The sequence below is a fragment of the Lathamus discolor genome, chromosome 3 (assembly GCF_037157495.1).
Source record: "Lathamus discolor isolate bLatDis1 chromosome 3, bLatDis1.hap1, whole genome shotgun sequence".
NCBI lineage: Eukaryota > Metazoa > Chordata > Aves > Psittaciformes > Psittacidae > Lathamus > Lathamus discolor.
In genome coordinates, this window is record NC_088886.1 from 93,260,420 (window position 1) to 93,285,354 (window position 24,935).

At 45.6% G+C, this 24,935-nt stretch overlaps 1 protein-coding gene across 6 annotated transcripts in view; it reads right to left on the reverse strand.

Annotated features, from left to right (window-relative positions):
• Window positions 1-24,935, reverse strand: part of CAMK2G (calcium/calmodulin dependent protein kinase II gamma) — a 123,727-nt gene that overhangs the window by 66,545 nt on the left and 32,247 nt on the right. For all 6 annotated transcript variants that reach the window (XM_065670642.1, XM_065670641.1, XM_065670643.1 and 3 more), the window contains exon 3: window positions 3,992-4,051. In XM_065670642.1, coding sequence (XP_065526714.1) covers window positions 3,992-4,051 — 60 coding nt within the window. The remainder of the gene's footprint in view (window positions 1-3,991; window positions 4,052-24,935) is intronic.

Sequence of the window (24,935 nt, forward strand, 5' to 3'; positions counted from 1 at the left end):
TTATCTGCTTACAGACAATGGGGTTTTAATGATGTTGCCTTCTGCCTCTCTTTAACACTCCCATATCCTCAGTAATGGGTACATCTCTTGGAGCGAACAAATCACTGATTGATCTCTGTCCAATTCTGCTGTATTTGGTGAGCATGGCTGGCAAATGGTTCCTCTGGACCAGAATGAAAAATACTCTTAAGAGCTGTCAGGAGGGAAAAAAGCCAAGTTGAAAGTTATGGGAAGAAGTCTTTCCTCTACTAAACTGAAGCCTGAGGTGACCAGCTATAATGGCACATTCAAATGAGGGGTTTGCAATGAGAACATGGTATGTACCATGAGTCAGGACTCAGTGCCTCAAGTCAACTTTCTTCTATCCAAAAGCAGACAAAAAAAAAAAGCAACCCCACAACCTTACTCCACTGTAAGGAGGAGGATTACATGGTAAATCACAGGATTACTCCACTGTGATTACCTTGGCCTTAATGTGCATCCAAAGACAAACAAAACACCCAGTTACAGAGCAATAGCCTATAATTAGGGCTGAGATTTGATGAAGGCATGTTAGAATAACTCAGAAAGCAGTAATTTCACAAAGCAAGCAGCAAGTGGAAATATCACCATTATTTTGTACCTAAGGTAACCTTTATTTTATCAGAGTAGCAGTTTTCTGGTCAATGTGTTGCAGTCCAGAATCTCCACAGCAGGATAGACTTACTTGCAGCAAATGGGTAAGAACCACCACAAATACAACAATAGGTTTATTGCCTGTATGTCCTGTACACAGGCAGGAGAGGAAAGGAGCCCACTCACAGAGTCCTAACTTCCAATCCTTTACTGCAGACCCACTAGAGGCTGAGGTCACCGTAAAAGAGCAGGACATGCTGCAGTTCACTTTGCAACAAAAACAGTAGCAAAAAAACTTCGTGGGAAAATTAAAGCAAGTATAAAATCTGCAGAATTCTTCAGGATTGGTGCAGTGTTACCGGCATAGCTCACACTGAGGCAACACACTGAATATTCATCATTCAGAAGAGCTTACAACATCGAACAGCAGTAACTGGGTGATTACTAACTGCTAATACACACTTCAAGGAAAAAGCCTACTGCTATGACAGAACAACATGTTTCCTTTCTATGACAACATAACAACTCCAAGGAATATGGAAGCAGCAATGCGTGTAGCATCTGGACTTCAGCAAGGCTTTAGACAGCATCTTTTGTGCTACTTCTATAACCAATTTAGACAAACTTGTGTATTCAGAACTAGCTTAGATCAGTGTATACAACTTATTGAAAAACATACTCAAAATCGAAAAAAGAGTCTGTCCAGAGTCCAACAGTATTCAACACTGTTATTTATTACCTACATGATGTACTATATGACACTGTTATTAAAGAACATGTTACTGGAGGAAGGGAGTTGGAAACCCTATTACACTATCAGAAGATAAATCAAAACGGTCTTGAGAAATCTTGGGGGCAATCCACAGAGTGAATTTCTTCTTATTTGTTTTATTAAAGACAAATGCAATGTACACTTTGATAGGAAACCTCATCTATACAAGATGGAAAAATTAGCTGCTTGCCAGAAGCTCTGCAGAAAGTAGTCTGGAGCAATGATGTGTCAGGAAGCAAACATGCACCAACCATATATTTAAATGGCAAGTTTCATAGGCTGACATACAGAACAAGAGTATCGTTGGTAGGACAGGTAAAGCAATTCTTCCCCCTCTAGTCAGCACTGACAGGGCCTTAGTTAGAATCTTACATCTAGTTTTGGGCATTGCACTTTAGAAAGGTATGAAACAACTGGAGAAAGTCCAGGGAAGGAGGAAAGAAAAATAAAAAGGAAATAAAAGAAAGAGGGAAGGTCTAGAAAACATGACATGTGAGAAAAAGACTGAAAGAACTGGGTTTGTTTAGTCTGAAGAACAAGAAGACTAAAGAGAGACATGATAACAGCCTTCAAATATGTAAAAGATTGTTACAAAGAAAGAGAAACTACTTTCCACATAACCTCTGGATAGAATTAGAAACAACAAGCTAAGATAGCAGCAAAGTATGTTTTTCCTAACGGCTAACTGACAGGAGAATTAAACATTTGAAAGATTGCCACTAGGGGCTGTGGGAGCATTCAAGTGTTTTAAGAACAAACATGCCTGGAACCAGCCAGGTATAAAAGGTTTTCACAGGACTGCTGAATGGACCATGTGACTTACTAAGGTCTTATTCAACACACTTTGATTCTGTGCTGTAGGCATAAAACTTAACTCCCTTATTGCTATTTGTGACCACCCGTTGAGTTTAGAATGACTAGTCTATTTATCTCACAATAAAAACTGTTCTTTCTAGGAAGACAAGAACTGCTCTGCAGAAAATGCAAGAACCACTGACATTCCCCCAAACTGTCTTTTCCAAACCATGATACAACAGGAGACGAGCCTTACAGATGAGGCACAAGCTGCAGAATTGTCCCAGGAATGTGATATGTTTCTGTTTTCCGTGCGGTTTACTTATAAAAGCAGTTTTCCTCTTGTGCATATGATTTACTCTGTGAGAAGCCTGGCAAGAAAAGTTGTAAGAAATGATAAAAAGGAGAGATGATGGAAGTGAGTGAAGTTAAGGCCAAAGTAAAAAGTGACATCACCTACTAAACCAAGTGCAACAAGTCTTACGGGACAAATGAAGCTCGATAACTAGCTAATATGTGGTTTAGTCATTCTGAATATTGCCAAGCAATACATTTACTGGCTGATATATCCATCAGTGCAAATTGCTGTAGAAAGTGACCACTGCTCCTCTCCTCATGCCATACCTCCACAACTACAGTCTAATGCAACAAAGCTTTCTCTCAAAAAGCTGATTCTAAGATGCTTTGTATTTTGTGAGGTCCCAAGTTTGTGGAAATTGCTTCTTCATCACAGGTGGAACAGGCTACAGATGCTAGTCCAAGGGTTTGCTGTGAGGCACCTTTCCTCTCCCAGGTCTTCAGAGGACGGGAGCAAATGCTTACAAAGCTGAAAGTCAGGAGCCCAGACAAATGCCCTTAAGAAGTTATCTACACTGACAGATAGGGTTATGCAAAAGAAAGGCAGTGTAATGCATCACAGGTTTCCCAGACAGGGATATTTAACAGTGGTTTGGTTGAAGGTGGCAGATTGGTATTTTGTGATGTTTTCTTAACTAAATTAACTCAAATTAGACCTCAGTGAGGATCCTAGAGGCTTTGTTGATTTAAAGATCCTAATAAAGAGATTATTAATGGTCTAATTGTTTTGCTCAAAGCAACTTCCAGCAATGTGAAATTTCTCTAGAAAAAAAAAAAAAGGACAAACTTCCTTGGTGCTTTGAAAGCAGATAAAAATCCATGCCCCCTCCCTACAGTTCAGTAAATAATATAGTTCTGGTTTGAAGCTGTGCCTTATTTTGCCTTTTCCTATACTTCTAAACAAAACTATTCCTTTACTCCATCACCCTCAATTTTCTTATTTATTAATTTTCTTACCACTGCCAGAATGGGCAATTTGTTTCCTGTCTTTTGTTTTTAAAGCAAGCGGAAGCGGCCACTCTAATAGGAAGAGCTGCCATAGTAGCCCACCCTCCTTCAACTATGGGCATGTTCTGAATACAGCACTTAAACAGATACATCAAAGAGTGCCAAGAAGAGGAAATGGAAGAGAAGCGCGGGGAAAACAAACAACAGCTCACTCCCACTACAGAATATCAGATGAGCAGACAAGAGTCATGCACCACCCAAGGAGCTGGACAGGTCTGCATGGGTGAGTGGATGGCAACACAGCACACTTTGGTGAACATCTGGGCCAGGATGCAAAGGAATTGGACAGGATCATGTGCAGAATTTATCAAAGAGAGAAACTGAGGCAAGTCTGACGAGTGTTTTGTGAACATTCAGAATACATCTGCTCTCTCACAGCATGCTAGGTGAGACATTCATTACTCCTCTCTCACCCCCATCCCTCTAAGGCCCAGGGAGGTTTACCAATATTTGGATGCTTCAGAAGTCGGCAGATTCGAGCTTCACGTTCCAGTTTCTGGTGATCTGGAAGAGAGTAAGAAACAAGATGTTAAGCACCACGACTCTTGAGCTACGCTCTTGTTCATATTCAACCAAGAAAGGAACACAGTGACCCAGCAGACATCCAGAAGGCTGGAAATTGCTGGAACATGACTGTCTCCTAAAACCTCACAGCCATTTCAGTCAAGGGCTATGCAACCAAGACTGCAGGAGGATCTTCAGTCCTGCTACAGAGTAGCACTAAAGTTTTATTCTCTCCTTGGATTCACAGTAAGTAGAAGCAGAGTCAAACACACCACTCTTCTGTCAGCCTCCAAAATATGCCAACCCACTTCCAGTGACATCCCTTCCAAGACATACCCCCTTCTCCAAGGATGGGGAGGAGTCTCAGAAGAAATAGCCCACATGAAATGGGAAGAGGACCTGATTCCAACCCAGACAAACACTGGGGAAGAAGGGAACAGTAGGAGGGAGAAATACACAGCTCCTGCTAGTGCACAGCCATTCACATAAAGTAGGGAACTCTGCCAGCTCCAGTGAACTGTAAAGGTAACCATACTTCAGTACTCATGGACAGACTCGCTAGTGAAATGCTGATCAAGCACCTTGAGATTTCCAAGCAAGAAGTTGTGCCCAAATGCTAAGTGTGCTTATTCCAGCCTAAAGGCAACATCAGTTCGAGCACAACTGTCATCTGCATTAAAGGCAAAATAATCAAGGAGAGTAAAGAAATTATTTCTCCTCCTTATAAATGTGATGTGCATGAGTGCAAGGAAAGGAGAGGGAGCTAAAGCAACTCTGCTCATCTCAGCCAAGAGGCAGGGGGCCTTCTAGCCACTGAGGTTCAGTCAGGAGATTTTTCACTACAGCAACTATTGAGTACTGAACTTCCACTACAAAGTTCCCATCCTCCCAAGTGAAATACAATGGACAAGCACAGATGAACTGAAAGGATCCAAGGGAGGCAATCTTTTAGGCAGCCCTGGCTGCTGGTACACTCTAGACTTTTGGGGATATAGATGCCTAGAAAAAGGCAAGGACTGCCATCAAAAGAACAGAGTAAGGGGAAGCAGCAGTCCCTGACTGCTCTTGGCATTTCTTCTGTAGCAGATCTTCAGCACACAGGCTTAAAACCACACCTGCTCTGTATCCCCTGTGACACACAGCTCTTCTGCACAGGTGTAAGTGGGACCCTTGGCTGTTTGGGCTACTCAGCAGAGCACTGCCAGGAATGCAGCATCCTCCAATTTATAGGAAACCCACTGTAGACCCACTGCAACATAGTCACACTGCACAGCTCTGCCTGAGAACAGCCTGTGCAGCTCCAGGGTCTCTGCACTGTCTTCCCTTCCCTTTGTAAAGGAGCTTTGGGCATCTGTTCTCTTCCCTATGAGCAGAAGACTGAAAGTCAGCCAGTTCTCAGCTGAGAACACTTTTCTCTCCCAGGCTGGTAATAGCAGCGCAGGGCACTGCAGGATTTCTGCCTTCTCTCCCACTGCTGAACTGTAGAAAATGTCCCAATTAATACTTTATAGGGCTGAGATATGCTTACATCCTCATCTGTTACTGTTCAGGGATGCAGGAAGGTAAATAACTCGTTTCATCTCTCCTTCCTTCTCAGTCCTGGAAATTATTGTTGTTGTTGCATGTATTTTACAGTTCTATGCCAGAAACACTCTCCAATAAAGTAGCAGGCAGCAAGAAAGCCTGGAAAGCTTCCACACTCCCAGGTCCTTGGTGCAGTGCAAGCACTTTCTCACCTGCATTGCTGGGGAGGGGTGGGGGTGCTTTGGCTTTTCTTTTAGCAGCACCTCTCTCCCAAACCAGGTTTTGCAAAGCACAGTTGCAAGGTAACACTGTGCTGCATACTCTGCACTCAGGCAGATTCTCGCAGCAGGACAGCAGTTGAAGATACACTAACCACAGCCTGCTTGCATGGCTGGGTCTTGCAAATTCCCCACTAACCCTCCCAGCTCTACTTGGAACTCCTACAGAAGGGGATCCTTCATCCACCTGGATCATGCTGCCCTCGTGCGCAGTTACACTTGCTGAGAGTCTGTTCCCAAGTACAAGGACACGGGGAAGCAGACAGCAAAAACAGCTGAGCAAAGGGGGAAGGAGAGGTAAGAGCTCACCACGTGCTGCTCAGCCACCGAGTCCTGACAGCCAGGACAGACAGCTGATAGGAGCAAGGCTCAAACAAAATGACATAACCATCAAAATGCCATGGGAGATGTAAATCAGGAGCAATTGCTCCCCTGAAATCCTACACCATGGCGCAGAGGGAGGGGAGCGGGCAGGGCAGCTAGTGATCATGGGCAGCAGCCACACCAGAACTTGTGACAAGAGGTCATCACCCCACACTCCAGCCCTCCAGCACCACACAGCCTGGCCAGAGACCAGAGGAGGAGTACAGCGCTCCGGTCACAAGGTACAGGAAACTATTTCTGGTCAGGGTGAAAGCATACCACACTCTTCTGTCTCCAGGGCAACAAAACAGGCCAACTCAAGCACAACTCGAAGAGTGAAAGCACACTCCAGCCTGGGAGCACCAGCCCACAGCAGCCAGCCGCCACAACTGAGAGCAGCGAAAGGTCAGGCTGGGCGGGTTTCCTGACGCAGGTCCTAGAGGAACACAGATCCTGTTCCTGCAGGATCACCCGTCCCGTTGCAGGCGGCACCAGAACACAGCCTAAATCTGTGACTTGAGAAGAGTCTCCTCACCGCAGCTCCAAAGAGAGACCCTTTCTAATCTCTCTTCATCACCTAGTGGCCTTTGGCATAATGTAGGCATTTGACTCTCATTCCAGGGACCAGTGGCAGAGCCGATTTGGTACCTGTGGGGAACAACCTGGTACCTAAATGCATAAGGAATAAACACGGAACTGCATTTTTTCTACCTCTCTTCAGTTTAACAATGATTATTCTCAGTAGGAGAGAGAAATAAAACAAGATTCTGTTCAGTCCAGCAGAGCAAAGGCTGTGCTTTAACACATCTCTTACATGGACTGGGTCTCACTGAACCTTAAAAAGGCAAAGTGTTCTTAACTGCATTAGAATAATGATGAAAAGATGACATGGGTTCAGATCCCTGCCATACCACAAGCTTGCAAAACAAGTAATTTCTCCTCCCTCTGCCCAAAAGATCAAACTCATTTCTGCAAGCCATTTGTGGAGCGAAGGTGTTTATTCTTACTGCACGGTGGAAGTGCACCTCGTAGCTAACAGAAACACAGTACCACATCTGACCTGTCGTACAGGATCCCAGGCCTGGGACATTAAGCCTATTTCCCACCTTTCCCAAACTATGAAAGTCAATCAGCAATTTCCATAATTTGCCTAAAACACAGCACATCCTTCAGAAAACATAAGGGTTCACATTCAAGGCTTCAAGTGATAAATAAAGCCATACACCCACAGAAACTACTCCAAATGTTAGTTATCCTTCCTGTTAAAATTTAGCACTGCTGTTCCAAGTCTGAATTCATCTACCTCCTGCTTCCAAATATTGGATTTCATTAAGCTCTTTTCCTGCTATGTTACAGAGCTGTCTAGCCCTGAACAATAGCTGATGCTTAAAACTTAAGTACAGGATATTACAAACACTCATCTAATATTCATTTACTGTTTTCCAGCCAAAAAAAAGAGAGATTCTTGCTATTTGGACAATTCTATCTACAGTCTGAAGCAATGAGCATCTACACAGACAGAGAAGTGCAGTCTACATAGCTCTTTTGTAACAAAATTTAAAGGGTAAATGCTTAAGGAGATGGTGCTTAAAAACTGCAGAACAAAACCTCATGTTTTGTACACAAACTAAAGTGTAAATATCTATTTCTCTGTATTAGTCCTTTATATGAGATGATTTCTGCATCTTGGTTCAGCATGTGAGACTACGTTTAACCCAAGTACTTTTAACATTATTGCTCTGCAAATACCGTGCTGTCATTCTAGTAACGTTAATACCGGGTTTCTTCAGAGTATACCTGCTAAGAAACTGCCTGTTCAAACTGCCTGTTCAGAGAACTGGGATTTCTTCTGAGTTGCGTTTTAATTTGCCTAGCGATTTACTTTAATAGAAAACCAAGGATGATTGTTTTAGAATCATGCGTGAGACTTAAGGACCTGCTTCATTTTCTACAAACATGTAGTCCATTCACTGGGACCGGAATGCTCGGGCCCAATGGATGGACAGAAGTAGCTGTGCGCAATTAATAACATCACAGCTCTAAGAATCCCTAACTGTGCAGGTTAAAACAAAAATACCCCTGTCTGAGTACAGAAGACAGCAGACCAAACCCATGATAGTCTGGCCTGTATGTCCTAAATGCATCAAACTTCAGCAGATAAACAAGATAACATGATGTAAAAAGTGTACCCAACAAATAAAACCCAAAATGCACACAGCTTTACTTCACAAAATTCTGGCTATCTCCAGCAGAGAGGGGAATATAATTAGTTCTATATTAATGCGCATTTCTTACTTTTGTAAGAAAACCATTTCATTGCCTGGCTACTTCAGTCTGTTACCCAAAGATGCAGTGGCAGAGATTGATGAATAACATAAGACCTGGCTTCTGAGCTCCATTCTTCTCCAAGGAATCAGTTCCTGGGTTTTTATTCTAGCCACACTCTCATGACTTCTTCACAGGAGGTTTTTCTTCACCAGGTCTTTCTCCTGCAAGGGTACCCAAGGCCTGGAGAAGAACATTTCCAGACACACAGACAGGGCACAGGACATCTATAAGTCCCAGCAGTCTAGAGCTGTCAAGTGAGAACATTTACATAACCAAAAAAACAAGATGAAGAAAAAGGTCACTGTTGCCTCCTCAGCCTGTTAGGAAGCTGTGCTGGGGAGAAGGAGCTGCCGGGGAAGCACAGGGAGATCTGTCTGTGTGGAGCTGAGGTACACTTGCAAAAGGCAGAGTCTGGAGCAAGACACCTGCAGTAGACCTGAGGGGAAGATCAGTCCCAAGCAAACAGGGTGAGGGCTGAACTTGAGCCAGGAGCAGAAGACGGTTAGGTGTCAGGTGCCGACACTGCCACCCTGCACAGCACAGAACCCTCCAGCTTCAGACAGAGCTACAATGCCCTGACTGACTCCTGCTCCCGAGAGAGACACGGGGAGGGTTCTGTTTCAGCTGCAGCAGCTGCCATGCGGACACACTTTCCAGCAAGGGTCTGGCCACAGGATCCTCAAAGGACCAGTGACCAGGGGGGTTGAAACAGATGTGCCTTTTGCTCCCCATCCTCTCCACCTGCCCAAGGAACACTGCCATTCATTGTTCTAGGAACGAATGTCAGTCAAAGTGCGTCTACTCCAGATGGTTCCTTCACCTGGCAAGCAGGAGAGAGCATTAAAAAGTAACTGAAAGAACAGACAGAACAGTTATTGAAATAAAAGAAACCAAGGTTTATCAGCGAAAGTCATTAATTTCACACCTACCAGAAAAGGAGGTGGGAAAAGTTAATTCTACCATAGTTTCTACAACAAGCATTACAAATACAGCACAGTGTCATAGCAGTTCAACATGCAACAGAGCACACCCACTGCAGCATTTACTAGCTTATTTTACCAAATTGCAGCTATACTGAGGTCCTGGGGCTAAAGCTTACTCTTTATTTAGTACACCTGCCTTAGGAGAGAAAATAAAAAGGGGGAGGGAGAGTGACTTTCAGCAGTCTAAAAGTTCAGGCACCCCAATGGAAGGCAGATCTTTTCCTAAATGCAGTAAAAAGCAGCAGCAACAGAACTAACCGTTAGTTGTGAATCATCTCTGTTTGATGAGAAGATGTGTCATGAAGAAGAAAGAAAACAACCCTTGCTCCTCCCTTTACTAATACATAACCTTCCTGCTCTCAGCTGGAATATACAATCCCCTGCTCAATCATACACTCCACCTGTTTTCATCCTGCACTAGGACCATGCTCTATTGTTAGTGTTAAAGGGGGCTTGAAGCTATCTTTCCTATGGGAACACATTCTAGATTACATTTCTGAGAATGGGAAGAGCCCGGAAGAGGAATCAAACCCAAAGCAATAAATTCAGTTTGATTGCTGTCATCATGCCAATTCCGGGAGATAGTCAATTGGTGCCAGCTGCTAAGATATCCTTTGAGTTGCTTCAAGACAGAAATCGAATTTGCATCAAATACATTTTGAAGTGTGAGACCAGTCTGAGCCTTCAGGTTCCTCCACGCTCTTCTTCGCTTGTTTACATTTAAACTTCCTCTGCGAGATATTCCCAGCAGAAGAGCGCTAGGTCCCTCATCCCACACTTCAACCCACAGACCGTCCCCCATATTCTCTTATTTTTCCAACAAGACCGTGCTACAGAACAGCTGAGATCTCTCAGCATTTGCAATAGGGTAGCACAGGACAGTATGCCATGCCACACCACCACTTTGAACATGAGTACTAGCGAGTCTCAGATCACCACTATTTCCCCTGTTGCAGAAGTTATCCTAGGCCTTAAGAATGACCAGAGGCCCCTGCAGATTCAGTATATCCATTCTGACAAGAGCTAACAGCAGATACCCAAAGAAAAATATGAAGAAAATAAGCATATAATGACACTTCCCAAACACTCTCCCTCCCTCCAGCTATTTGCAGCTCAGGACTCTGATGCTTCCATTTCAGGCTTTCTGCATTGCCATTTCAAAGACCAGCCAAAATGAATAAATCTGTAACAGCATACTAACCACAGTGCAGGTGACATCTCTGAAAGCCAAAGTCTGTTTTGCAGCCTCCCAGGGCAGAACGACCCCCGTGGCACAATGTCCCAAGCACAAGAGCAGCTGCACCCATCCCCTACCACCACCACCACCAGCATCTCTGGTGCAGCAATTGTGCAAGAGTCAAAGTCACCAAGGGGAAGGAAAACATAGCTGGAGTGGGCAAGCAAAGATGAAAGAGTGAAGCTCCAGTTTTCTCACCCAGTGAAAGCTAGAAAAACAAGACAGTGGTGAAATCCTCACCACTTGCCTTCAGCTATTGACAAAGTCAGAGGTTCAAGTGCCAACAGGACACAATAAACAAATACAAGACTTCTTTCAAGAAATGCCAGCAGACGTACTTTCTGACAAAGCCCTTCCTCTAGTAAAACCACTAATATTATTACGTTGGAACAGCCTTTTCCCATGCTCTCACAACCTCCCAGAAACAAACAACTCCACGTGTTAAAATATACTACTACCCTATGTACATACACACATGGATCTTAAAGACAGCCAGAAAGCTAACACGGTCGTAACAAGCTGTGTTTCCACATGCCAGTATTTGTGAGCCCTTTGGTATTACTGTACTGCAAAACCAAAACAAACAATATAAAAGGAATGAACTACATGAACTTACAACAAGTTTTTGTTCAAGTAATGTAGAAATTAGACTATCAACACCACAGCGTACAAGTCAAGACTGCTTACGTAGTTATATTTTCATCTCTGACAAGTACTCTGAAGAGTAGGCTAGGGAAATTGTATTCTCTTTTCATTATCTTGTACTTACTTTGCAGAGATAATCTAACTGGAGACAGATACGAACAACAGTGACAAAAGGAAAGAAGGTATTAAAAATACCTAAAGGGGATGGATCTTTTTATAAAAGTCACAGTGTGCACCTTTGCCATTGCTGTTTCTATACACACTGCTGTGCAAAACCACCTTTTACTTCCAGAAGTGTATTTTTCAGTTTATTGGGTGGACCTGGTAAGGGAAGGAGAATTCCTGTCCCCTTGTTCTCAGCAGGAATGTACAGCCTGAGCATTGCCTATTGTGCGCAGTATAAAGCAAAACAACCCAATGTGCACATTAAGAGGAAAAGGGGGAGCTTGGGCTCTCACAGACACCAGCAGCTTTCCAGGAACTTCAGGAGTCAAAGGAGGTCAAATTACTGAATCAGCTCAGGCTCACAGCTATAGGTGAGAATCATCTTGGTCACAGTTAGCAATGTGAACATGAAACACATGGGAGTTTAGGGTGCTCAAGCTGGACATGCTGCCCCTTGCGTACAAAGGCACAGATAAAGCCAGACTGGGTGTTTTCTCTCTCTGAGAGAATTTCCACCTTAGATTCTTCCCTACAGCAGATCCCATAGTTTGACCAATGCCAACACTGCAAAGCAACATGCAATTTGAATGCATGTGCATACACCAGTAATGCAAGCACCCCAGCCATCCACTATCTAGGCATAGTCCTTGGCTTCACATCGGAGATAACTCAGAATCCGGACAAGAGACCTCCTCTGAGCTTGTTACAGCACTTAGAGCAGAATATTGTCAACCCCTTGAGGAGACATCCTTCCACAGCATCCGCTGCCCCTCCCAAGCTGACCTCTCCTTCCCCACAAGCCACAGGCCCCCCGAAACCCTGTTCTTCAGGCTGTTTCAAAAGCTGCTCCCAGTCTTATTCAGTCAAAAGCAATAGGCCAAGCTGAGCACAGTGGATTCAGCCTGAAGCCTTGGTGTCAGCGCAGCCACTGAAAAATGAGCCAGCACCATGACTGCATTAGGAAGGTGGAGGATAGGTGTCTACAGAACAACTGACGCAGGCCAAAGCACCATCCAGGCCCCAGTCAAACTCTTCAATAGGCTTTGACATGACACAGGTCAGCCCACACGTACAAGCCCGGTCTACATCTCCTCCCAGGGCATAACCGTTCCTCTTGCTGGCAAGAGGAATGTCTCGTCATCTCTCTGCTCATCCTTCCCACAGTGCCAGTGGGATATACAAGACCTCTGCCATCTCCACTTTATTCTGTGTCTGCTTCTCCCACCAACTAACACTTCCATTACGAAAGACCAATGAAGAATTTCCAAGAGCCTCTGATCTGAATTTCATTCCCCCTCTTTCTTCCTGCTACAGCCATCAGCTTATTTTGTGCCACTGTGATGGAGGCAAGTCATAGAGGGAACATCCCTTCTGGGTTTGGTGGTAAAGGTGCAAAGGAAACATTTCACCACTGAGGTTACCTTCCAAACTGTGTTCTGTGTTAACATCTACAGCCACAGAAGTCAGCGCCTACAGTCTGCAGCAATAATCAAGAATCCTACCAACTGGCCATTAAAACTACCTACCAACTCCCCAGCTCCACATGCTTCACTGAGTACTGCAAAGAGTGCAATTTCTTGCTTCTACAAGACTTCTCCCTTGCTCAGAGTGGGACGAAACACAAGGAAAACCAGTGCTGCAACGGGAGGTACTAGGAATCATTCCTGCAGCAGGGCATTGTAGCTCCCCTCCAAAGCAACATATCCTCCAGTTGACAACAACAAAAACACACGCACCTTCCTCCTGACCTGAAGCAATGGAGAACACAGACCACGAACACCACCAGGCAGATATAAGCACAGCAAAGGGCAGGAATTCTTTTATCTCATTTTATCTGCTGTGGCCAGGAGGCGTTAACTGCACCGACCACAGGCCTGACACAGGAGGAAATGTGGTGTAATTGCACTCCCCCAGGAATGGTGAAACTGCCGTGCCGTCCAGCCTCGTGGGCCATTTGCTTGAAGGCCTCCACCAGGCTTGTGACGAGCCTAACACTGGCTTAATGTAATTTCAAAAGTGTAAAGAGCACCTGCATCCCAGGGAAGGGAAGAACTGTGGGATACAAACACAACTAGCAAAAGGAATGATTCAGAAGATGCTGAGCTCCGCAGCTTGACCTGTCCAACAACTTCCCCTTCTTGTACTACACCAGAGCAAAAATTAGCACAGCCCTCTGTCACAGTCACTTCAGACCCTGTATCCTGTACGAAGACTGACCTTCAGTTCAGAGTTACTTGCCTAGCCTAACTCCCCAGACACAGCTCCCCATCCCACCTGCATCAGAGCCCTCCCTTTCCTCCCCCCTGTCCCGCATGCAGCGCCTCTCACCTCCTTCCCCTGGTAGGGCTGTGGTTCTGAACATTCCCCTCCCTTTTGCCTCCTGCAGCTCGCACCTTCCTCTGCAGCCCCACATCCTGCAGCACACATTTCCCCAAACCCTCGTCCCACAGCACCATGTCCCCCCGGCTTCCTGCAACTCAGCAGGGAAACATCCCTCCCGTCTCCTGCACACAGGGAGCCCCAGCCCAGCCTCCCATCCCTGATTTCCCATCTGCAATGGCACCATTTATTTTTCTAACTGCATTTTACAAGTAAATCACGTGCTCAGCTGCTAGTTTGGGTGCGGAGCCAAGAAACACTCCAGCGCATGGGGGAAGGGAGATGATGTAGGTTTTGTTTCATGTGACCAGCTTACCAGCAACTTCACCGAGACCAAGAGCATAATCTCCCCACGCCCCCCCTTCACCACCAACCCCTTCCCCCAGCCTCTCTCACAGCAGAGATGCGGAGCCCACGCACAAGGGGAGAGGCTGGCATCTCATGTGACTACAGCAACCTTGAAGTCAGTGGGGAGGTGACACCAGCCTTGCACCCCAGCCGATTGCCTGATGGCGTACGTGCGAGGAGCCCATCTTCCCCGTAAAACAGCGATGGGGTGTGGAAAACTGGTGGTGGGAAAACCAAACCCAGTACAGTACTAAATGCAGGGCACAGGGGAAGAGCATGCCCTGCTGCTTCACAGGTGGTGTGGTGCTCCTCGAGAGAGCCCCAAGAACTGCTGCCTTCCCAATGACATCTGATGTCCTGACATGGCAACTCACGAGTCCATCCGCATCTCTGAGCACTTGGTCTGGGGCAGTGTTACAGCCAGCACGCTGCAGTTTCCCATGCAAAGAAAGGCAGAAGCTGTGGGTTAAGGGCCGCAGAGGCAGGAGGCTGCAGTTACAGCGCTAACTTGCACACACACCACACACGTAACTACATTGGTTTTGGTTGGAAAGTTGGTGGGGAGGGGAGTGTTTCGGATCTAAGAGGCTGGCTGTAGCATGTGTGTTTAAACAGCATCCCAATGGAATTTCACAGAGAAGGGACAAGTGAGTTTTGAAACACAGTCTACATTTTAGAGGGGTTCCACACACTTTCTGCAATGAGGTGGGCAGGACAGCATGCACAGCAGTGTCTCAGCTCACACACAGCTGTGCAGTAACATTTTTCTTAGGTGTCCTTTGCAGAGCTCTCTTCAGCTGTCCCCAGACCTGCAGGCCACAAGCAGAGATTTTGGGGAAATAGACATCCTAGCAAATTGCTGGAGAAGACAGATACTTAAATGAGGGGGGAGGGAAGAGAATGACGTTAGAAAACAAACCGCATAGAAGAACAACTACTTCCATAGTACGGTTTGTCAGAAAATCTCTAGGTTCCTAACAAACATTTGCTAAGCAGCCTGAAAACCCCTGAAGCACAAGAGGCTTTTTCCCCATCTTTAAAGAGACAGAAAAGCAGAGGCACTGAAACCAGAGACCACACCAGCGACAAATCTGTGAACAAACTTAGATCTTCGGAGTTTGGACCTCTCACTACCATGGTTTTCATCCTTCTGCAGAAAAAGACATGAAGATGCAAACAAGGCAGTTCAAATCAAATGGGTTTTGAGTAGTCTCTCGAAGCAAAAACTGATGGGGCAACATTAGCACTGCTGAGATACCTGTGAGATCTCTCACTCTAGGAAGCACGAAATCACACCTCCATGCCATACGAGGACCTAATGGATTTTTATTTTAAGGTTCAGTGTTCAGACATGAAGAAAATAAAAACTAAGATTTTAAAAACCAGCACTTAGCTTCTTTGGATGGAGCTGTCACCCAACAAAGCCCGCACTGCGCTTGACAAGCGCACAGCCTGAAAACAGCTTTCTTTACATTGAAGCTCCAGATCTGGCCTACGTGGTGAGCACAACAGCTTGAAAGTAGTCGCCTTGCCCCCATCACCATGCCTGCTTTCAGACTGCCAAGGAAAGAGGCACTTGATTTGCATCTTTTCCAAAAAAGCAGCTGTTGTGCTACAGTTTTGATTTATTCTGCGGGTACGCTTATTTCTTGTTTTGATGAATGTTTAATGCTCCTGGCTAAATCAGTTTAGATCCCGTTTGCCTGGGGGCATTTAGTGCTGCTACATTACTGTAATACTAATTTTAAGGCCATCTACAGCATTTTTTTCTCCCCACAAGTCTTTTTGCTATTGTTGGGATCTAAATTATGTGGTGCACTTTGGCACTGAATTCCACAGCACCATACCAAGATGACAGACACTTACCGAATCTCAAGAGATGGCCAGATTCACTGATCAACAGACAACATACCCAGAGCAGCAACCCTCACTGATTAAGTCCACCCCATATACTGATCAACAAAGACTGAGGACAAGGGGTTGAACCCGTAGTTCTCATGTTATCTCAAAGCGCGCACATCTGCAAATTGCTGCCTATCCCAAGCAAAAAAATGAGAGGCGAAAAGGAGGTGTCTCAGAAGGAGAAAGAGAATGTGGTGAAAAAGTTATTAAAGCACTAACACCAATATTTACCAAGCAACTTTCTCTTCTGAGGCTGGGTTTTTATGGGGTGGCAGTTAAGCAGCCAAGCCAACGTGTCTTAAGAATAAACCCTCCTTTTTTATTACAGAACACACGAGGAGCAGTGGCAGAGAAAGCTTCTCCCACGCCACCCACCAGACAGCCTCAGCTCTGACCTAAAGGGAGCACTTCTGCCCTGCAAACGTTACTTCGACCCACACAAATTGAATTTCACACTAAAAAGGTGGCAACCAGGCTGCAGCACCCCCTGTTAAAAGAGGCTCCCCAACAGCCACCATTCCTAGCAGACAGCACAGGGAAAAAAAGATCTTATGCTTCCTTTTTTGCCATCTCTCTGGTCAGCTGGTCCAGCCAGATGAGACTTGGGAGCCTGCTCATCCTATCACCAAAACTGTTATCTCCATTTCAAGGTGAATGCTAGCAAAAGTGATCCCTGACCCTTCCTCAGGCTCTTTCCTCTTCTTCAGTTCTCTCAAGCAGCATATCCACATACTGCAGTCCTTCAGCACGGCAGGCAGAGGACAACTTCAGACGTCTGATTACGCTATTCAGTGAAGATATTGCTGCAGCCCCGGCATAGAAATACATCTCACCAGAAAGCTGGGAACATGGGAAAGAAGAAGTACAGCCCTTTAATCTGTGCTCTAGAACTGGTCTCTGCAACAAAAAGAGTTTCCAGGTCCTGTGACCCAGCAGAGGAGGGGGCAGTGGCAGGGGAACGGACACTGTTCAGGGCTTAGGGACAGCATGTCTCCCAGGCTGCTTATATCCAGCACAGCCAGGATCTGAAGCGACAGCAGCCAGCAGGCAGGAAGGCCTAGAAAGCATGTCCTCCAGGCACTAGTAAATGCAAGCATAACTGCTTCTGAAAGGAAAACATTAATGGCACTTCTAGCCAGGAACACAGACATGGACGAAGATGACTAAAGAATTGTCCAGAGGGAAGCCAAAGCTACAGAAAAAGGTATGGAGCATGGGAAGGACACAACACCCACCAAGAGCAGCAGTGCAGGGAAAATGCGATCATGCAAGAAGAGAAAGTCCAGATCAGAAATAAGACTTGCTGGCCTTGGTGAAAGGGAGTAAAGGACAGCATAGTGGCTGCCCAAGGCAGGCTGTTCTCATTCATGGGCCATAACCCTCAGCAGCGGCCTGGAGCATTACTAACCATGTCATCCAGAAAGTGAGCCTGGTAACCTCTGACAAGTTTACCAGCTGTTGTGAGCACAACAAAACTAATCAGTTTTCCATTTTACATTTATTTAAAGACCTTCTTGTACTTTTCACTGTTCCCACATTCGCTCTTCCATCATGCCATGAAATGTGTTTCTCTGTTCAGCTGGAGCAAAGCCACCAGGCCCTCTAGTCACAATAGCCAAGGTGGCGCCTGGAGAGGGCACTCAGCCTAACAACATTAGCCACCATCTAAAAGAGTGACCATGCTGTTGGCTGATCAGCTTAGGAAGTTTCTCCCTCCAGCCCATCTGCTTGTTCTCACCTCCTCAGCCAAGTCCAGTGCCAGATCAGCTGTTTGGGTGGCAGCCCTATGAGCAGACAAGGAGAAGAGAGGCAGAAAAGGCAATTTTAAGTCTTCTCTGGAGTCAGCTGAGCTTCCAAGGCAGTTGATAAAATTAACAACCTTAAGAGAAACTGCCCACTGCAAACAGCAACCAAATAAAGCTGCTAGTTCCCAAATGGCTGATGACCAAGCCACAGCTGCGGCGGGGGGAGGAGAGGGGGAGAGCGCGCATGAATCCTTGAGTGAGTCACTCACTCCCTGCATCCCTGCTGGCCTAGATAAACGCTGCTGCCAGGCCATGGTGGGTGCTGCAAACCAACCCTTAAGCCCACAACATCCCTGCTGCTCATCTCCTGGCAGGCACAGAGCCTGCGCTGAACAGCGCACGTACACACGTGCAAGCACAATGGCCATTAGGTCTCTGAGGTTCCCCATACAGCTTCAGTGGACTTTCCTGTCTCTTCTTATCCTAGCTCTTCTTTCAGAAGTCCCCACTCAAGAGCTGGGATCTAAGCAGGTGAGGACACAATATAAAGCTCCCCTTTTAAATGAGGAAAAGATTGAAAAAATATGAAAGCAAATAGATACTAAAATAAATATAGTGATACTAAAACAAATATCTACTGTGCAGATAGGAAATTGCTCCTTGTCCCTTTACTGGCATTAGCTGGTTTATACTGCTGACTGCCCTCTTGTATCATCCAAGCAACGAGTTCTGATAGACCACATCAGGACTGCTTTATTTCAATGCTGAAGTTTAGAAGACAGCAAGCATCAGAATTAAGAACAAATCATATAAAGTCTAAATCACATTTGTAAGGTCTCCCCTAAATATGCAACAAGGCTAGGGAACCGCTTTAGAACAGACACTCCAGCTAGTTAGATCTCTATCACACAAAATAAAGCTTCAAATGCTGTAATACTGACACAACACAACTGCAAATCCTAGAGGAAAGTCATTCAGTGTTTCAAGAATGGAGGGGTTTAAGCAAGTCCTGTAATACCTAATCCAGTTCCTATGGAACACTACTAAAGTTTTAACTATCCTCACCCACTGAATTTGTGACATTTCTTTCCCCCCGTTTCATAACTGTACAAACATGCCAAAAGAAATGGCGAGAGAAAAGGAAAAGAACCTTGAAGGAACAGAGAGTCTCCATTTTCCTCATCTGCAGTGTTGGCATCCATGCTGGATGCTGAGGATTTCGGCAACAGAAGTTGGCTAGCTGAAATTCAAACTAAGAAGAAAGAGTGAGGCCACAGACTCTAAGTTTCAGGCTGATGATACTAAATTTTGCAATTTATAAATTCCATTTTCTATGTCACACAAGTCAAAAACCTCCTCCAAAACTCTTGGTTGTGAAATGACAAAACACACAGGACCCTGGGTAAAACATAGCTGTTCTCACAGTTATAACTGCCTGAGATAGTGCTGGCTTCTCCTCCAAACCATTCTCACAACCAGTGCAGGGAATGCAAAGAAATAAAAACCCAGCTTCTCCTCTGCCTAATCCATCTATTCTTTTGGCCTGAAGACACTTCACAGTGGTTTTTCCACTCCTTACCAAAAAGCCCAATGATTTAAGATGCAACTGCAAAGCTTCCTTTTCTCTATTTTTTAAGACACAAGGTGAAAGAATTACAGTATTGTCACACATAGCTAAAAGCACAGAAGAGACAGCAGCACAAAGGCAATAAGCACAATGCTGCATAAGACCCTTTACGCTTGGTCTCAGCCAAGAGTATGGAAACAGCAAACCCTACCAAGTATATACATGCAATAGCTTTGTAAAGGGTCACTGATATAACTACATATTGAGGAAAGGTCAACAACTTAAACGACTGGTGCAGACTTTCTGCAGCCCCCTAGACAGGCAGGATTGCTTGAATGCTTTGATGCCAGGTTCCCTTGAGGGAACTGCAGCCAAAACAAGCATATCTGAACTCTTTTACTGCAATACTAACAAGTGAAGAGGAAAGAGATGGTCATTTCTGCAGCCTTCAGACCAACACAGCTCACACTGAGAACCAGAACAAGAGAATGAGAGAAACAGAGAGGTCAAGACATGAAGTGCTGCCTACCCCACCCTAAGAGACGCAAAGCAAATTGACGATGCTGGTCACGAGAGTACTCTGTCCAGTCTCCAACTGGGTACTGCAGCCCACTGATTCTCCTGAAGTACCCAATGCTGCTACCCCTTCCAAGCAACCATCTGGCTAGTAATGCCCACATGACAAAAACCAGGCCAGCCCAAGACACAATGTGCTTATGAGGCCTCTAAAGTCTCCCGAAAATGTGAAGATATCCCACCTTAAAAAGGCCTGTCTCCCACCCAGCTCTGGGGGAGGTATCCTAAACACAGCAAATCCCTGCTGTAAAAGAAAAGTGGTCCAGGGACTAAATGAACTATGGAGAGCCAGAGGCAAACAGCTTCCCATTCTGCTGCGCTCCACAGTATCACACAGAAACACAGCAATGGACAAATCAACCAGTGGACCTGGAGACCTGGGAAGACTTCTTTACTTCCTTCTCTCAGTCAACTTGGTCCATTCAATACCACTTTAGTGTAATCTCTGCTTAACTTCCCTGAGCATCTGGCTCCTGAGCACAGAAGATACGTCACGTGCCCCAGTGTTTATATGTCTGTGCTAGAGGCAGATTTATATCAGCTGGCTCAGGTCCTGCTTGTGTAATTGATCATAGGTGTCATAGTTGTTAAGTGGCATTTCTTTAGCCAAACTCTGGGTCCTGGGGCAAAAGATTCCTCACCAAGCTGTCACGGAACTCAAGAACTCAGAGCTAAAAGGTCTTTGGGAGGGGGAATTCACTAGGATTGTTGAGTCTGTCTGGAAGAGAGTGGGGGTCTACATCCTTTGGAGTAAAATATTTTTAGGAGAAACATCTCAATGCTGTTCTGCTAGCAGCAATTATGCTAGGTTTTAAACAGAAAATGTTTCCTTTTAGTGACCAGACTTTGATTTAGTGTCTGATTCCAGGACACATTTCTTGCCTTTGAAGTCCAAATTTCCCTCTCACACTCCTCCCGTCTCATCCTACTTGCGGACTACTTCTTTACCTCACCTTTTAACCTATTTGTGCTTTTAAATAAAACAATTTTTCATTCTGAAACATAAACTGAAAAGGTCTATACAAGAAAATGCATACTTTGGCTCTTTATAGTAAAGTCAGCAAGTAACATCGTATAAATCTTAATTTAGAAGGTACCCACAAGACAGCAGAGGGTCAGTGCCGATGACCTGAGGAAGTCAGGCAGACACATGGCACTTTGTTATCTCCACTTCTGCAAGCACCCAGCAGACCTGTGAGTGCAAGCGTAGGCAAAAGCAGGCAGCCACCCTGCCACAGGAGTAGCAAGTAAGGCCAGCTATAAGCTGGATATAAAGAGGGGGTAGAGAAAGGCTGCAGAGAAGACCTGGTGTCGAACCAGGACAGGCAGGGACTGAAGAGAATAAGTCATGACCTGGCTGTGGGGTAGGGCAGGTTGAGAGCTGCAGAGCAAAAGAGAGAAAATGAGGTGCCCTCCTGCCAGTCACAGAACTGAAAAAGAATCTAAATGTAAAAATAGACAATTTGTTGATAACTCTCTTGTAACATTGCAGACACAGGCAAACTACTGCTGTAGCAGCCATAGAAATGCCAGATGAATGCAACAGATGCCCATCCACACAGAGGGAAGGAAGAAGATGCACATGATGGCATGCTCGAAAGAGGACACATGGCTTCACCAAGTACTACTCTCCTTTGCTCCCTCCAGGAGGCTCACAAGGCAGAGCTGGAAGCACAGTATTTGAGGGCAGTAAGACACCCTTTCCGCCCTTGCTTCCTTGAAAATAGCTATATATTTGAGGTGCAAAACAAACTGACCAAACTCATGAGCAGTTTCCTAGATTTCTTTTCCGAAAAGGTCAATGTGACAAGCTCAGACAGGCTTTAATAGAATCTGCTTGACAAATCCAAGACAGCACTCAGGCATTCTTCTTGTTCAAGCCCCTTAACAGACCTGTCTCTCATGATGATTAACCTTTAGGACCAAAAAAACAATTTAGAGAGGCTCAGAGAACTTCTGTGTTACAATTTTCGTTTGATGTACAATTTCCATCTAGAACTAAGCTTCCTAATGAATTACACATCCTATACTTCAATAACACACTTACCAAACACATATGAGTAGTATGTCCAGGTACATCTTGGTGAGTATTGTTTCTGGTTCTTCTGGGTAGCTCGTTCGCATACTGTGTGTATCTGTGAAGGCCAGACAGCATGGCACTAGAACAATAAGCTTTCTCCAAGAGCTTTTAGCAAGCCCACAAGCTTCCTAACTTGGAGGCTGGAAGCTGTCTGTTGGTAGAGTGCCAAGGAAAAAATGGGATGCCCCTTTGCAAGGGCCAGACACACAACAAAGAGCAAGCATCTGGGCACCATCCAAATGTACAAAGAACTAAAGGCGTGCTGTCAAAGGGTTTGTCAAAAAAGTTTAAGCAAGATTTGATTCTCTTGCATTATGAACGTGACACAGGTTCTAGTCTAAGAAGCAGAGATCAGCATATGAACAGAAAATGACTTTAGCAGCGAGCTGTGACCCTAACAAAAATGAATACACAAATTACCATCTGGAATTAAGTTTCACACAAGGAAAAGGGGCAATAAGCTGCCTTTTGTAAAAGCCCTGCACTCCCTGCTACGCTGCTGATTAGAGCGAAGTAAAACAAGAGGAAGGAGATCCCACCAGCAGCCTTGCTCTGAGCAGCTACTTTTATTTTAGCAAGACAGGAGCAGAAGGGGGAAAAAAGGAAAACAAAAGCCTCCATTAGTCACCGATAGGATAAGTTATATTTACAGTGAGTGCATTAGTCATCCACTGGTTTTGTTCCAGAGGGAGCAGAGGAGGGCTCTGTCTTCCCAGCTTCCACGGGTGACAAGGCCTCCGTGCCTGAAAGCACAGCCCGTGCACACTTCATTCCAGAAAGCACTCTTGAGGGCACGAGGTCCCCACATCCCTTCATCAAGGCACTGCCTCCTGCTCTCTGACAGAGACCAGCTAGGAGGATGAAGGTGGAAAACAGATCCTTCCAATTAGTATTGGCCTACACTGCTGCTCAGGGCTCAGTCTATTAAACACACATCAAAACAGCACCGCCAGCTCTGGTGGGAGGAAGACACGGGAAAATACTGAGGCTGCAGCTTCTCTAGTAGCTGTCACTGCTCACAGGAAAGCTCATCAACAACGGGACACAAGAGTGCAAGGCAAGCAATTCAGAGGTATTGCGAAGACAGCCACTCCTCTTTCCCTCCCTAAAGTCACAGCACACTGCACAGAAAGCCTAAAGTACACAGAGACCCTTCCCCTAACCAGCGGCAAGTGTCTGGACTATTACATACTTCTGCACAGCTTCTATGCATGCCCCAGCTCTCTGAGTGCACCTTATCCCCAGCAGTCAGGCAGGAATTGCCTCTTCCTGCACACCTCCTTCCTGCGTGCTGTCTACAGCCACCAGGAAAGGCTGTGGCAAGCAGGACCTGCCCCTCGGTATGAAGAGAGCACAGAGGAAACACAGTGGCTGTGTTTCTACTGGCGCCTGCAGAGAGGTTCACATCCTAAGGAGCTGAAGGGTCAGGCAGGCTGGGGAATGCAAGACTTGTCACAAAATAAGTGTGCTGTCCCTTCAGATGCTGAGCTGTCACCAACTCCTTAAGAGCTGCTGAGCTGCAGGGAACCTGCCTCCAGTTCATCTGGGAAGCTCTCGAACCCCTGAGAAGAGGGCTGCCAGCTTAGTGCATGCTTTACTGCTGCTGATCTACAAATCTATTCATTCCTGTTCAATGAAACAAATCAAAATCAAACCTGTAACCACATTCATGTCTGCCCTGCTAAAAGTGATTTTGCTACTTCCTCCCCCCACCCAGCCACTCATTCATCTCCACACAAAATAGCAAAGGGATTACGCAGATGTTGCTTTGCTACCCTGACCTTCTTAACCCACATCCACATGCCATCAGTGATGTTGTGCATTCACCATCCCACCATCCATACGTCAGAGGCTAACTCCCTTCTGGCTGCACCCTCATTCATAAGCTGGGTATTAGTTCTCATCTCCTGCTATGCAGCTTTACAGGAGCAGGAACAGGAACTACCGCCCTCCCTGCACAAATGGGAAGCAAGGTCCAGAGCACAAGATGCTGGTTGCAAACCACAACTGAAAAGGAGAAGGACAACACAGGCAGCCTACCCAGAGTTGCATCCAATTGAGGGGCAGCAGAAACACAGAAAACTGAATGCTGAGAGAGGAGGTACACAGTGTGGACAGTGCAGAACATCTGAGGGTGAGGGTGGAGAAAAGGGGGAGAGAGAACTGCACTGTGAGGGACAGGATTTCACTCCAGTGTCCAGCAGAAGCAGCAGCTCAAATGAAGCTGAGGCTACTGCAGAGGAACCACAGAAGGTGGCTAAGGCCATCAGTTGACAAGTATGCTGTTTTCTACTCCTGGCTGAAGGCCTATGCCTAGTCCAGAAAGTGAGGCTGCACAAGTCCTGCAGAACAGGTCAGCAAGGATTTTCAGTCATCACTTGGCCACATTATGGACACAGTAAGGTCGCATCCTATCCAGCAACGATTAATTACCTTTGCTGTCTAACACCCAGCTTCAAAGAGCCCAAGAAGAGAATGCTGCTAAGGACAACACAGAATAAATCCATGGTGATGTCCACAGCAAGGGAACAAACACCCTTACGATTTAGAACAGCTCAATAGATGTACGGCTGGGGAGGTTCCAGGTGAACAGGAGGAATGACTCTGAAACTTGCTCAGCAAACTGTAAGAGGCATATAGCAGACAAAGGACCAGGTGGTAGGGGAAGGTCTCTGGCAGAGCCAAAAGGATAACTTTTGCATGGCCATCACTGCAGTGATCACAGCTAGCACCATTGGTGAGCCTTGTGCCAAAACACAAGCAC